Source organism: Mustela lutreola, chromosome 14 (genome assembly GCF_030435805.1).
Source record: "Mustela lutreola isolate mMusLut2 chromosome 14, mMusLut2.pri, whole genome shotgun sequence".
Lineage (NCBI taxonomy): Eukaryota > Metazoa > Chordata > Mammalia > Carnivora > Mustelidae > Mustela > Mustela lutreola.
The window spans coordinates 47,986,080-48,000,424 of NC_081303.1; the positions used below are offsets into that span (position 1 = coordinate 47,986,080).

At 59.1% G+C, this 14,345-nt stretch overlaps 1 protein-coding gene across 8 annotated transcripts in view; it reads left to right on the forward strand.

The window, feature by feature from the left end:
- Nucleotides 1–14,345, forward strand: part of LOC131814344 (receptor-type tyrosine-protein phosphatase V-like) — a 34,189-nt gene that overhangs the window by 10,441 nt on the left and 9,403 nt on the right. For 4 of the 8 annotated variants that reach the window (XM_059145132.1, XM_059145137.1, XM_059145139.1 and 1 more), the window contains exons 2-18: nucleotides 1,163–1,371; nucleotides 4,412–4,476; nucleotides 4,821–4,869; nucleotides 5,026–5,298; nucleotides 5,507–5,776; nucleotides 5,963–6,226; nucleotides 6,651–6,905; nucleotides 6,989–7,189; nucleotides 8,936–9,208; nucleotides 10,351–10,614; nucleotides 10,810–11,076; nucleotides 11,217–11,498; nucleotides 11,839–11,979; nucleotides 12,259–12,469; nucleotides 12,996–13,063; nucleotides 14,015–14,141; nucleotides 14,262–14,309. In XM_059145132.1, coding sequence (XP_059001115.1) covers nucleotides 4,420–4,476; nucleotides 4,821–4,869; nucleotides 5,026–5,298; nucleotides 5,507–5,776; nucleotides 5,963–6,226; nucleotides 6,651–6,905; nucleotides 6,989–7,189; nucleotides 8,936–9,208; nucleotides 10,351–10,614; nucleotides 10,810–11,076; nucleotides 11,217–11,498; nucleotides 11,839–11,979; nucleotides 12,259–12,469; nucleotides 12,996–13,063; nucleotides 14,015–14,141; nucleotides 14,262–14,309 — 3,050 coding nt within the window. In that variant the 5' untranslated portion in view covers nucleotides 1,163–1,371; nucleotides 4,412–4,419. The remainder of the gene's footprint in view (nucleotides 1–1,162; nucleotides 1,372–4,411; nucleotides 4,477–4,820; nucleotides 4,870–5,025; nucleotides 5,299–5,506; nucleotides 5,777–5,962; nucleotides 6,227–6,650; nucleotides 6,906–6,988; nucleotides 7,190–8,935; nucleotides 9,209–10,350; nucleotides 10,615–10,809; nucleotides 11,077–11,216; nucleotides 11,499–11,838; nucleotides 11,980–12,258; nucleotides 12,470–12,995; nucleotides 13,064–14,014; nucleotides 14,142–14,261; nucleotides 14,310–14,345) is intronic. The other 4 variants (XM_059145136.1, XM_059145140.1, XM_059145135.1 and 1 more) reach the window with 3 other exon arrangements.

Below are 14,345 nucleotides of genomic sequence, written 5' to 3' on the forward strand. Positions count from 1 at the left end.
AGGGTCTGAGCCCCGTGGTGAGTGGTGAGCCGTGAGCCCACCCTCTACCCTCCCAAGGCTGGGCCCAGCAGCAGTTTGAGGAGCCGGAAGCTGAGCTCTCTGGGGAAGAGCAAGGAAGCTGGGGGCCAGGAGGTGGGAGAGGGAGTTGGGGGTGGGGGTGGGGGCGATGGCATTGGGCAAGACCCTGAGGATCTCTCAGTTCCCTTTGGGTGTGTTTGGGGTTGGGGGGATAGTCACTCCTTGCCCCCTGTCCTCGCTCTCTCCCTTCTGCTTAGAGATGCCTGGACATTCATGGTAGTGTGCGGCTAGAGCTCACAAGGTGCCCTGCAGCAGCTCCTCCCCAGACCAGCCAGGCTGCTGGAACGGGGGAAGGCCTGGTGTTCCCTCAGAGGGACTCCTCCGCCCCCAGAACCTTCCTCGTTCCTGGGGTGGAACAGCCCCAGACAGCTCTCAAAGCTCATCTCTCCAGGAGCTGATTTGCCTTCCAGAACTGGGGTTTAGGTCCCCGCCATCCCTTGACCCCAAAGAAAGCACAGCGATCATTGAAAGCCAGATTGTGTCACGTGCAATGACTCGAAACTGTGCCACATTAGCTGTGTGACGAGAGGCTCAGTCTTCACATCAGGCTATCAGGCTTCTCCATCCCCATGGGGAGGATCCTGGCTCTTCTCTGATCCATCAAGCGGGGCTGGGCCTCTGAAGGGCTCAGGAGCTGTCGGGGGTGGGGGGGGTGCAGCAGGCCTAAGAGGGGTCCAGGGGAGGAATGTCTGGTGGGAGGATCCATGTCTCCTCTCTCCCAGACCCCCTTCCTCCAGACTGCTCCCTTCCTCCAGCCAGTCTGCAGGGACAGAGCAGCCTGGGCCCATGACCCCTGCCCCGCCGGCTTGGGCCCCCCCGCTCCATTCCCCAGTCCCAGGGCTGCCAGCCACAACTTGCTGTCCCCAGTGTCAGAAGCCCCTTGGAGGGGCAGCTGTGTCCTTCCCAGAGGTTCCTTGCTCTCTGGCAGCACCTGGGGAACAGGCCAGGCGGCCACCAGCTCCGGAGTCAAAGGCTGCCACCCTATAAAATTCCAGAGGGGAAGGATCTTGGGTACTGGACCTGCTGCTGGGGCGCCAGGACTCTGGGCCCCCACCCACTCCACCTGTCTTGTTCCCCTCCCTAGCCCTCTTCATGCCTCTCTCGAGAAGCCCTAGGATCGTAGCTCCTCCCCCACATCGCCCCCAAATCCTGGGCCAGCCAAGGCCTGCCTCCACCCCAGTGCTGCAGGCTCCTGCTTGCCCTGGCTGTGTGGGGGAGACAGAGATGCAGAGAGCTAGGAGCCGGGAGACCTCATCCTACAGAAGCGGGGAGGCCTTGGATGAGAGACCCTGGGTGAGTGGGGCAGACTGTCGCTGTTAGGCCGTGTGGCCATGATCTGGGCCCGCTGGTGTGAAGTCTGGAAGGAAGAGGGAGACCCAGGGCCCTACCTTTGCTCCAGCCATCCTGGAAGCTCATCCCCCGCCCGACCCACTTTCCCTGACACCTTTTGGGGACCCATTGGTGAAGGGGACTTTCCCATACCCCAACCCCCGCCAAAGGACCAGTGAGTCAGGCCAGCTCAGCACCGGGGGAGCCAAGGCCAGCCTGCCTGGAGATCCAGGAAAATGTCCCATTCTTGGCCAGCTTGCTGGAACTCAGGTCCCTTGTTGGAGGACTCTAGGACGGAAGAGAGTCCCTCCCTCTCTCCCAAGGCCAGAGCTGGTGAGATGGACATCTGTTGTACAACAGGGTCCTTCCTTCCTCCCAGGGACCCTCCTGTCCCTCTTCCCCCGACGATGTCCTTGGACACCCCCATGTACACACAGATGCCTACATGAGGACGTTCATCCAGATAGGCATGTGCACCCTCGCGGCTCACGCATGCACACACACACGCACAGAGTGTGTCCCTCCACATTCGTGCCCAGGCTGCCGGCTCTCCATGCACCCGTCTCACCGGTCTGTAGCCTCCCGCCCCTTGTTGCCTTCCCACAGCCCGGCCAGAGGAATCTAGGCCTCCCCCCTCCCTGGTGACCTTCCCCAGGACGTGGGAGGAAGAGTAGGAGACTTGGCTGTCCGGATCCATCTACTCCTCTCCTGCCCGGTGATTATCTTCCCCTAGCGCGGGGGATGCCCAAGGCCGGGCTTTAGGCTGTGGGAGAGGAGGGGGAGGGCCGGAAGGGAGCCGTGTGGGACAGCTGCAGGGAGAGCCGGGGCTGGCTCACAGTTGGGAATCAAGATGCCTGGACCTGTCTCTTGCCCTCTTCTGCCTCCCGGGTGGTTCTCTCCAGAAGGAATCAGTAAGGTGCTTTGAGACCTTAGGAGGACCCCAGGGGTTCTCTAGGGAGAGGATGTGGGTTTGTCTGTGGGAGGGGTTACCGGGCAGAAGACTCAGCCTTGTGGTCCTTTTTTTGCTGAATGGAGAGGCTTGGGCTGGGGAGGCGGCATCTCATCTGTCAGATCCTTTCTAACCCCTCTCTGGAGTCCCTCTTCCATCCACAGGGCTGGCAGGGGCCTGACAGGTGTGCCTTCGGTGGCCGGGTGCCTCCCCCGGGACTGTCCACAAGACCGGCTGTGGAGTCCTGGGTGTTCTCAACAAGCCCCTCTTTTCGGGGGAGACTCTCAGGCAGGGTCTAAGACCTGCCCCCCCTTACCTACAACCACGTCCTGCCATAGCTCTTCTTAGATTCTGAATTAGGATGTTTCCGCCCGCCCCCCTCTTCTCCCCTGTGCTGCTGCTGCTGGACACTCTGCTAGAAAGAGCAGAGTGAGGTGACCCAGGGGAGGTGGGGTGGACCTCTTGGCCAGGCCAGGATCTTGTCTTTTGTATCAGCTTCCCCAGTGGCTCTCTGCGCCTCCCCACTGCTCCGCTTTGAAAGAGCACATGCGTGCATGGATATAGACACACACACACACACACACACACACACACACACACACGCTGCCTGGAAAATCTGATGATTTTGCAGTGCTCAGTTTCCAGGCCCCTGTCCAGAGGCCGGGTGGGTGGCTCTGAGGTTTGGGGCTGGGTGGAGTGGGGGAAGGGCAGGCAGCCCCTGGTTCTGAACTGAGCCAGAGGGAGACTGAGCGGGTCTCCATGCAGGCCTGTTCTTCCTGCTGGGGCTGGCCCCCTGAGAGCCTGGCTCCCACCAAGGGGTCTTGGTGTTCAGTTTCTATACCTGCCTGTTTTCTGCCTATTCCCCCTCCCCATTTCCTGAGTTGGCGTCTGAGTCCTGGGCCTCTTTCCCGGGGCCCAGAGCCATTTCTTCCCCTTCTGTTCTTTCTCCCCTCCCCCTCCCCACTGTCAGCTGTCTTGGGGTGGGGACACATGGGTGAGCAGTTCCAGGTGAGGAGCTGGATTTAGGCCCAGGTGAAGCCGTCTTGCTTCTAGGCCAAGCCTCAGGAAAGCTCCCCTGGGCCTTCACCTGCCTGCAGCCTAGTGGGGCCTGGGTTGGGGAGGGGTGGGAGGCGTCAGGGGAGTAGGTGGGCACCACTGATCTAGGTGGGCGGGGGAAGGAAAGCAGATATCCTAGAGGTTTAAGTAGCTCCTCAGAGAAGTTCAAGCTGAGGGGACCCCAATTTGGGGTGAGGACCAGGATTTGCCTTCTGGGGCTGGGCTCTACCCTCTCTGGAAATGAGCTTCCTCATCTGGGCGGTGAGAATATGGGAACAGATTGGTCCCAAGGTCCAGGTGGGCTCTTCTAGATCTATAATCCCTGTGACTCACAGTCTTTCGAACGTGCTCCTGTGACTCTGTCCATAAAGGCATGGTGCCACATGGATGCCCAGAAGGGGACACAGACTCCCAGCAGGTCCCTCCACTCCACAGTGACACACATCCATGTGGTGTCACCAGGATCCACCCCTCCCCCCACAACAGAACCCAAACAGCCTATCTCCCACGTGTTGATAGAGTCAACAGAACCACACTCTTTCTCTGGGGTCAGGGAGTGGGGAGCCAGCTGCCTCTGCCCTGTGTGTCCACTGGCAAGGCCATCTCTTGTCTTGGTCTTTCCTGAGGCCTCCCTGGAAAGTCAAGTTCTGGAGGAGGGGTGGAGGCGGGGGAGGCAGCAGGAGTGGTGGGCTTGTCTGAGGCCTGACAGGTGCCCCCCCCTTCTACCTCCCGGGCCCTGGGGTCTTTCTCCCCTCACAGAAACTTGCCAAGTTTCTGCTGCTGCACTGGGTGCAGTGAGCGGTTAGGGTCTGGCCTGAGAGGCAGCCCCTCGCTCTTTGGCTTCCTGCTGCCTGCCATCTGCCTGGAACTCGGCCTTCCCAACCTTGCCCGCCTGCCCATCCACCCGCCAACCCGTCGGCCCGCCGGCACGCCAGCGGGGCAAGGGGAGGGTTGGGGGGACTGGCTCCTCCCCTGCTGCATCTTGTCTTTCCTTTACAGACGTCGGGATGAGGCCCTCAATCCTGTTTGCTGCCTTGCTCTGGCTCCAGGGTTTCTTGGCCAAGGTATGGTGGGTGCTGGGGGCAGGTGGGCGGGTAGAGCCCTGTCCTCCGGGGCCTGTCCAGGCTCCCACCTCTCTGCAGGGCTCCACAGCTGGTCTACATTAGGCAGAGCCGAGGCTGCTCCTTCCTAGCTGCTGGCTCTGAGCACAGCAAGAACGAATTGCTTCTGCCTGCCCGGGGCTGCCTCCCGAGCCATCTCAAAAGGGGTGATGTCCTTTTGGCCCTGTCTGGGGGAGGGCCGGACAAGAGGACAGCCTTCTCTCTGATCCTGGCGCTGTCCCCCAGTGGCTTTCACAGAGGCTTAGGGTTCTGGGGTCTCCTCTCCCCTCCTCCCTTCCTTCCCACAGGGAGATGAGTGTCATTCCCTGGCCAGGAGCCCGGACGGAGAGAGTGGAGGTAGGTATCTTCAACGGGGGAGGGAGGTCTGGGAGGTTCAGTTTCTCCATGCTAGACTTGGCCTCTACTCTGCCCACCCCCCTTTTCTTTTTCCTTCCGTCCTTTTTTAGAGGAGAAGGGGCTTTGGGAGACTCTGAGTGTACCCTCTTTCCCCAGGACCACCTCTGAAAGTCAACGTCAGCAGCCAGGGCAGGCCTACTAGCCTCTTTCTGAGCTGGGCAGCCCCAGGGCCAGACAAGCTGAGCCATGCCCTCCGCCTCACCCGCCTGAGTCCCCTGGGCTCTCCAGAAGGGCAGCCACTCCAGGCCCACACCAACGCATCCAGCTTTGAGTTCCGGGACCTGGTGCCAGGAAGTCGCTACCTGCTGGAGGTGACCGCCCTGCAAGCCTGTGGACAGAACACCACTATCACCATCGCCACCCGCACTGGTGTGTGGTCCACAGGCTAGGGGGGCTGGGAGTGGGCCGGCATCACCCCGGGGTCTGAGCAGGAGGTGGCTGTCCTGGAGGATTGGCCAAGGAGGGCAACTTCTCTGAGGACCATGCCTGGTCCAGGGACCCATGTAGAAGCACTAGAAGAACAGGGGTGATACCCCTTTGGCCCTGACCTTGGTGCTTCTCTCCACCTCTGATGCAGCCCCTTCGACTGTCTGCAACTTGCGGTTCTACAGCCCTGGGAGCCCATCCAGCCTTGAGGCCTCGTGGGGGGCTGCCCCCGGGGAGCAGGATGGCTACCAACTTCTCCTCTACCACCCAGAATCCCAGATGCTGGTGCACAATATCTCCATGCCACTGGGCACCCTGTCCTATAATTTCAGCCACCTCCTAGCAGGTAGTGAGTATGTTCTGGAGGTTACTACCTGGGCTGGCAACCTCCAGGCAAAGACCAGCGTCCACCAGTGGACAGGTAAGGCAGGCACCTGGCAGGGCGCAGGTGGCAGCCGATCTGGGAGCGATAGAGGCCATCCAGAGCCTCACGGGCAACTCTGTCGCCACACAGCTGGTTGATGCTGGGACGGCCTGGGCTGGCGACAGGGTCCGACTCCAGGGCTCTTTCTCAAGCCTGGCTTTGTTCTCGCCATCCTTCCTCCAGCCCCTGTGTCTCCTCCCAAGCTGGTGCTGCGGACCCTGGGCACCAGTGCCCTACAAGCCTCCTGGAACAGCTCCGAGGGGGCTGCCTGGCTCCACCTCATGCTCACGGACCTCCTGGGTGGCACCAACCTGACCGCGGTGGTCAGACGCGGGGTCTCCAATCACACCTTCCTGCACCTCTCTCCAGGCACCCCCTACGAGCTGACGCTCAGTGCTGTGGCCGGGCCCCAGCAGGTGGCGGGGCCCAATGCCACTGAGTGGACCTGTGAGTGCTTTGCGGGGCGTCTGGGGGATACAGCAGAGGCTCCTCAGCTCCTCTCTGGCAGAGGGGGAGAAGGGAGAGGGATATAACAGGTGGAGGCGGGTGGCTTTGGATTCTGCGGGGAAGGGGTGAGGCTCGCAGGGAGCACCCCTCCTGCTGGCCGGTGGGGCGTCCACGTGAGGCAGCGCATGGGGGTACTTAGAGCCCCGCTGACATAGATACCCCTGGTCACTGGATGTGTCGTTATTTCTGTGACCATTGTCCGGGGACAGATCCCAGAATTCACCCAGAATGGTAAATGGCATGTGCCTGCCCCTGGACAAGACACTTTCTGGTGCAAATGGGTGGAAGCTGCCACGAGGAGGGGAGGATGGCTCTCGTCCACCATTTGGGTTTTTCTGCACATATTTGCTCTTTGCCCCCCTAGATCCCTCTGCCCCTCTGGACCTGGTGCTCATTCCCCTGCCCTCTGCACTCTGGGCAAGCTGGAAGGCAGGGCCGGGTGCCCGCGATGGCTACCTGCTCAGGCTGAGTGGGCAAGTGGAAAAGAACAGCACTCGGGGCCCTGGAGCCCTCAATGCTACATTCCCGGGGCCCCTGCCTGCTGGACACTACGTTCTGGAGCTGAGGGCTCTGGCTGGGCCCTATAGTGCCTGGGCCCGGGCTAGTGCCTGGCTGCATGGTGAGTTTGGGCTGGTGGGGAACAGGCTGGGGTCCTGCCCTGGGGCACCTGTGAGGAGAAGCAGCCAGGTCCTCACTCCTCAGAAACAGCATCCTCTGCAGATTCTGCTGCCCAGCCCAGACAGAGCAACGGGACCAAGTTACAGCTGGATAGGCTGGTGGCCACTGGGGAGCCCAGGAGGCAGGCACAGCTCTATGATGAGGGAGCCCCAGGCCTCCTTGGAAACACCTCCGTGCCACCTGCCACCACCCAGAGAATGACCCAGAGCCTCACAGACCATACCAGTGAGTGCCAGCTACTGACCCCGGGGTGAGGGGTCACCCCTGGGGTCCTCACCCTGACCCCGGGGTGAGGCCTTTCCTTGGGGAGGGACCTCTGGGTAGGGGGGAAGCTCAGGAAAGCTGGGAAGGGGCTTCTCAGGGCCACAGACACTATATGGCCCCCTGACCAAACTGCGCCTCCCTTCAGAGCCCCTGGTGCCCCAGGGGTCACTGGCAGGAACAGCCCCTCTTACCTGGCTGTGGGTTGGGCCCCAGTATATCAGGGGCAGCAAGAAGGCTCCAGGGCCACCTGGCATCAGGAGGGCAGCCAGAGGTCTGGGGCAGTCTTGTTGCCTTGGGACCAGAGAGTTGCAGCCTGACTCCCAGGTCTCTAATGCTCAGCTCCCGCTACATTGTGTCAGTGTGGACCTGGGCAGGGAACCCCAGCTCCAGCATTGTGAGGACGGGTGCCTGCCCCCATGAGTTCCTGGACTGCAGCCTTTGGGAGGCCGGCCCAGGACCGTGGGGCTGGGGTCCTGGCTTCCTTTACTGTCTGCTCTTCTGTGTGCATGTTCTGTATTTGGAGGGTCATGTGCCCGTCCAAGGGGGACTTTTGGTGAATCTGTTTGCAAGTATTTTCTACTTCCTACCCTCGGGTCGGCCATCCATCCATCCATTTAGCCAACAAATATTTAGTGTTTCCCATGTTTTAGGTATGGGGCTAGGTGCTGAGGCTAAAAATCATGAATAAGACAATCTAGAAAGGAAGACTGACAAGTAAACAGAAGAGTATATATACGTGTATACACACATGCACACACATATTCTATGCTATTTTATGTATCAGATCACAAACGTAAACATGGGATAGGGATATGCACGATGTATTTCAAACCATATGCAGACTGTCTTCTTACAGGTTAAAATCAATGACTATCAGGGATTTTGGGTGGTTCAGTCTAATCTTTTAGGACTCACAAAAGGGAAACCTGCTTAGGGAGTCAGGGAAGGCTTCCTGGAGGAGGAGGAGGAGGAGAGTGAGCTGAGGAGGCTATGGTCTGAGTCAGACAGACAAGGGCTTTCTGGAGAGGCTAAGCATGCACCAGGGCCCTCAGGAGAGGCGGTGTTGGGGGGGAGGAGGGTGAGAGAGAAAAGGAGAAAGAGGGAGAGAGAGAGAGAATGAGCTTGTGGGAACTGAATGTCAGCAGGTGAGCTGACCAGGGCCCTAGGGGCTTAAAGAGGTGGGTGCTGGGTCTTGTGGGGACCCTGTGAGCCAGACATCACACCCTCAAGGAACTGACAGTGTGGGGAGGAGGTAGAGGAGCAGACAGAGCAGAGATCCATGTTTTTCAAGTGGTTTTCTTCCTTCCTTCCTTCTTTCCTTCCTTTCTTTCCCTCTTTCTTTCTTTCAGATTTATTTAGCTATTTGAGAGTAGTGGGGAGGGGCCTGGGGGAGGGGGAGAGAGAATCTCAAGCAGACTTCCTGCTCAGGGTAGAGCCGGATGCAGGGCTGGATCTCACGACCCTGAGATCATGACCTGAGCTGAAATCAGGAGTCAGAGGCTTAACCAGCTGAGCCACCCAGGTGCCCTTTTCTTGGGAAAGAAAATTGAACGTGCTTGGAGCCCCACAGAAGCTGGATTTGTAGGCTGGCCATGTTTGGGGCTCTTGTGGAGACCCAGGGAAAGGGTGCAGGCAGTGGTGGGGGGGGGGGAGACAATGGTAAGGCATTTGGGTCATTCCTATTCTGTTTCTTCCTTGACCTTGCAGTCCCTGCTCCTCCTGCCAACCTGAGCCTGGGCCTCGCCTCCCAGCCTCCTGCCCTGATGGCCTCCTGGAGCCCCCCACCCGGGGACAGGGATGGCTTCCAGCTGTGGCTTTACCGCTTGCGGCCCCTGACTCTGGAAAGCAAGGAGACTCTGCCTCCGGAAGCTCAGAACTTCTCCTGGGCCCGGCTGCCCCCAGGCACCGAGTTCCTGGTTCAGCTGGCCACCCTGCGGGGCCCAGATGAGAGCAGCAGAGCCAATGCCACAGGCTGGACGCGTGAGTGCCACCTGCACACCCCGCACACCCCTTTCTCCCTGGCCACCCTTGCTGGCTGGATTCCCCGGAAACATGTGTTCTCCTCGATGTCTTTGTCCCTCCCAGGGACCATGTGACTTCAGACAGGCCTGAGAAGAAGCTGGAAAGAGCTCTGGCCTAGGAGGCAGGAGACCTGGGTGCTACTGGGGCTCCAACCCCAGAGCAAACCTGTTCCTCTCTGAGCCTCAGTTGCAAAGGAGGTGCTGACTAGGTGACTGGGCCAGGCTTATGTGACTCCGGGGCCTGGGCTCCAGCTGAGGGTGAAGGGGTGCCACTTGGGCCCCCAGGCATTGCCTGTCCTTGAGAACCTGCACAGTCATGTGGGGGTCTTTAAAAGCTGCTTGGGTACAGGGTCTGGAGCTGGGAAAAAGCACCTGATTTAATCCTGGGGCTGTCCAGTCCAGCCCTGCATCCGGGAGTGGTGCTCTGGTAGGGAGAGGGCCTGATTCATTCGTGCACTCCTGGGTGAGCTTGTGCGCGGCTGTCAGGGACAAGCTGTGAGCCGTGATATGGGGCTGTTTCTGTTGGGGAGACTCTATTGGGGAGATGCTAGGGCTCACCTGAGCTGCTATTTCCTGGCCAGGGAGGATGGGGGGGGACACCCAAGGGAGGAGGGAGCCAGAGATTTGGTTTGCTTTCTTCTGCATTCATTTACCAGAGCTGCCATTACAGAGCACCCCAGGTGGGGCGGTGGGGATGGGGCTGGGGCTCCAGCAGCAGAAATATATTGTCTCCCAGTTCTGGAGGCAGGAATTCTGAGATCAAAGTGTTGGCAAGTTTGGTTTCTTCTGAGGGCCCTGAGGGAAGGACGGGTCCCCAGCCTCTCTCCTTGGTTTGCAAATGGCCATTTTGTCCCTGTGTCTTCTCCTGGTCTCCCCTCTATGCGTGGGTGTGTCTGAATTTCCTCTTCTTATGAGGACATGGGTCCTGTTGTGACCTCATTTTACTTAATGATCTCTCTGAAGACCTTATCCCCCCTCGCAAAATGGTCATATTCTGAGGTCTTGGGGGTTAGGACCTCAACATGAATTTGGGGGGGGATGTGGTTTGGCCCATAATACCCCTCTTCTCATCAACCTTCCCATATTTTGCTCTCCCCACAGCCCCCCTTGCCCCTCCTCTGGTAAATGTGACCCCTGAAGGTCCCACCCAGCTCCGGGCATCCTGGGTCCATGCGCCTGGGTCACGAGATGGCTACCAGGTGACTCTGTACCAGGCAGGGGCCCAGGCAGGGGTCAGCACCGTGGGAGCTGAGGTGGACAGCCTGAGCTTCTCAGCCCTGACCCCAGGCACCCAGTACGAGGTGGAGATTGTCTCGAAGGCTGGGCCCCTCCGCACGGCAGCTGCCAACGCTTCCGGCTGGACCTGTGAGTGGGGGCTGGAGAGGTGGGCAGGGCTGCCTCTGAGACCCCCGGATTCTTTTCTCGATAGTCCCTGAGCCCCCACGTTAGTTCCATTTCCGAAACTCCACACCGGAGGGACCCACCTGGGGTCAGCGGGCCTGTGGCCTCGAGCGCTGGGCCCTCAGCAGCCGGCTTCACCTGCTCTCCTTCTCTCCACAGCCCCGCTCACGCCCAGTGAGCTGCTGGTGTCCATGCAGGCGAGCAGCGCTGTAATCAGCCTGGCCTGGGCCAGCGGCCCCCGGGGGCACGGGCTGTGCCATGCTCGACTCTCAGAGGCTGGCCGCCTCTCCTGGGAGCAGCCCCTGGGGCTTGGCCAGGCCCACCTCATTCTAAGGGACCTCACACCCGGACGTAATCTCTCCCTGTCCATCCTCTGCCAGGCGGGGCCGCTCCGGGCGTCCACTCACCCCGTGGTGCTGCCTGTTGGTATGTCGGTGTCTGTCGGGGGAGAAGGCCATAAACGCCCGGTCCCTTTGTATCTGCTGGTTTGGAGAGCTGCTGACCCAGACGCCAGCCTCTTGGGGTGTCCCGACGCTCACACAACACCAGCCCTTTGCTTCCCGCAGAGCCTGGCCCCGTGGAGGACGTGCAGTGTCAGCCCGAGGCTGCTCACCTGGCCCTGAACTGGATGGTGCCCTCGGGGGACGTGGACGTCTGTCTGGTGGTGGTGGAGCAGCTGGCCACCGGAGGGGACGCGCACCTCGTCTTTCAGGCCAACACCTCGGGGGACGCGCTCCTCGTGCCCAGCCTCGTGCCTGCCACGTCCTACCGCCTCAGCCTCACCGTGCTGGGCAGGAACGGCCTGTGGAGTCGTGTGGTCACCCTGGTGTGCGCCACTTCTGCGGAGGGTAAGTGCTTCCCATGACCTGGGGAGCCCCCTCTGCTCCCTTAGCTCCCCTCCAGCATTGCCCACGGGGGTTCTCCCTGCCCTGGCTCTCCCTGCCGGGGGATCTCCCTGTTCCCCAGCCCCCAAGGCTTTCTTTGGCCCTGATCCACATACCATAGGCTCTTGAGCTCCTGCCCGGCCCCCTTGCCTGGGGGTGGGGGGTATCCTAGTCTTTATTTAGTTGTGCGCATCTGATATTAGTTGCCAAGCATTGAAAGAGGTGCCAGAGTCGTGACTGCATGGCCCATGCCCTTGACTCTGGCACCTAGTTAGGACCTCACTCTTCCCCTCGCCATTCCCAGGCTGGCACCCCCCAGACTTAGTTGCAGCCCCCCAACTGGAGCCGGAGGCAGGGACAGGAGTGATGATCACACGGGGTATGTTTGGCAAGGACGATGGGCAGATTCAGTGGTACGGCATCATTGCTACTACCAACATGTCACGTGAGTCCTGGCCCTGGAGGGGATGGGGAGAGCCTGGCCCCTGCCTAGCATGAGACGGGCGAGGGGGCTCCAGACCCTGGGCTGGTAAAATGCAACGTCCGAGGCTGGCGTGAGCGCTGGAGCAGGAAGGGAGACCCAGAACATTCTTATGGATAGGACTGCTGTTGTGCTATGCGTGGTGGGAATATGTGAGAGAAATGGGGTAGCTGCTTTGTGGTGGGGAGAGTGGCTTCAGCTCCACGGCTGACTCTGCTCTGCCCCTTTCCTGTTCCTCTGCAGTGGTTCGGCCCCCCCAGGAAGCCATCAACCACACGTGGTATGACCACTACTATGGAGGATGTGACTCCTACCTGGCCATCCTGCTTCCCAACCCCTTCTACCCGGGGCCCTGGGCTGTGCCGAGATCCTGGATGGTGCCTATGGGTACAGAGGACTGTGGCCAGACCCAGGAGATATGTAATGGGCAACTCAAGCCGGGCTCCCAGTACCGGTGAGGGCTGACACTGAAGGGAGGGGGGGCGTCCATTTCACAAGTGAGTTTCATTTACGGGTTGTTTGCACATTTTCTCCATAAAAGATCTGGACTGACTTACAAAGAGAAAGCATTTGCTGGTCCATAAGGGTCCAGAGAGTTATTTTGACTGGGTCTCCTGGCAGGCGAGGCAAAAAAGGGAACACCCATCTGTTACGTGGTTTTTTGTTTTTTTTTTTTTCAGAAAAAAAACAAAAAAACAAAACAAAACAAACAAAAACAGGAGGGGGGATGAATTCTGTTTCAGCTTGCCAAGGGTATGCAGACACTTATTTCTAGGGCTTCTTGCTGTTAGAATAGGGCAGGGGAGATGGAAGGGCAGTTAGGGGTGGCTTGTTCTAAACTTGCCATGTGACACATAGCCTGTTAGCCGGTGAGGGGGCCTCTCACTTTCTGAGTGTCTACTGCTCATAACTCCATTTTCTGGAAACGGCTCTGCCCTCTTTGCTCCTCCCCAACAGAAGGTCCTGTTTCTCTGTCCCAGGTTCAGTGTTGTGGCTTTTACCAGACACAGCCCTCCTGAGACCATTATCTCCTTCTCAGCCTTTTCAGGTAGGGTGGGCACCTGGCTACAGTCCCAGCTGGGCCCTGGGGGAGGGAAAGAGTGCTGGGGACCCCCCCCTCTTCTGAGGCTGGAGGAGGGATTGAGCATAGACTCCAGAGAGAGCAATGTCCTACCCAGAGCCAGGCATACAAGTGCTCCTGGCACCACACTTGGCCTGGGTGGGCTGAGGGGGCGAGTAGAAGAGGCAGGGACATTAGTGAAACAGTGTGTCACTCCCCATGATCCAACTACCTTCCAGCACTGCCCTTCTCTGTGCTGCCGCTCCCAGATCATCGAGGTTCTAGAACAGTCCAACAGTCTAGAACAGTCCGATAGAAAGAGAAAGCAAGCCACAAGTGTGAGCCATATATGTCACTCAATATTCCTCTGTAGCTACATGAGACAGGTAAAAACAAACAGGTGAAACTAATTTTAGTAACATTTTATTTAAACCCAGATATTAAAAAATTATCGTAACCACATGAAATCAGTTTAAAAATTGTTAATGAGATATTTTACACTCTTTTTTCTATTACTAAGTCTTTGAAATCCTATGTGTATTTTATACTTAGAGCAAATCTTAATTTGGAGTAGCCGTATTTCAAGCGCTCAATAGCTCCACGTGGACCCCTAGCTACCATACTGGACAGTGCGGTTCTAGAAGGTCTAGGAAGCCAGGTCCTGACCCTCTTCTTTTCTTTGAGAGGGTCAGAGAGGGGCGGAGAGTCTTTGGGGCATGCTCAGAAGCCAGGGGCAGGGAGAGCTGGCTGGGCGTCCTGGGTCCCCGTGCAGGATGGTCCTGTTGATAGCCATCTCTGGCCTTGGGCTGGAATTTGGGACTTCAGAGGCAGGTTGTCGCCGTGCCCTCCATCCAGAGGTTTCAAGTCCAGGAGAGCTTGGCCTGTCACCTCAGGTCGACAAGGGCTACTCCATGCCACCCTTTCCTTCACCCTTCCTAGAGCCCCGGGCCAGCATCTCCGGGGCAGCCATGCCCCTCCCCGCGGCGGTGGCCATCATGGGGGGCTGTGTCCTCACCGTCTGTACCGTGCTGGGCCTGCTGTGCTGGAGGAGGGTGAAGGGGCACAGGTGAGTGCGAGGGCAGGTGGCGGCCAGCATGGCTGGGGGAGGAGGGGCTTCTTCCCTGAGAAGCTCCCCACACCCCTGCTCCCTCGGGCTCACTCCCACAGGCCTCTCCATCCTTCACAGGGCAGAGAAGACTCGGTTTTCCCAAGAGCTGACCGCTTACAACCTGCGGTGAGGGCGTCTTCCTATCTATCTTCGTGGTGTGCT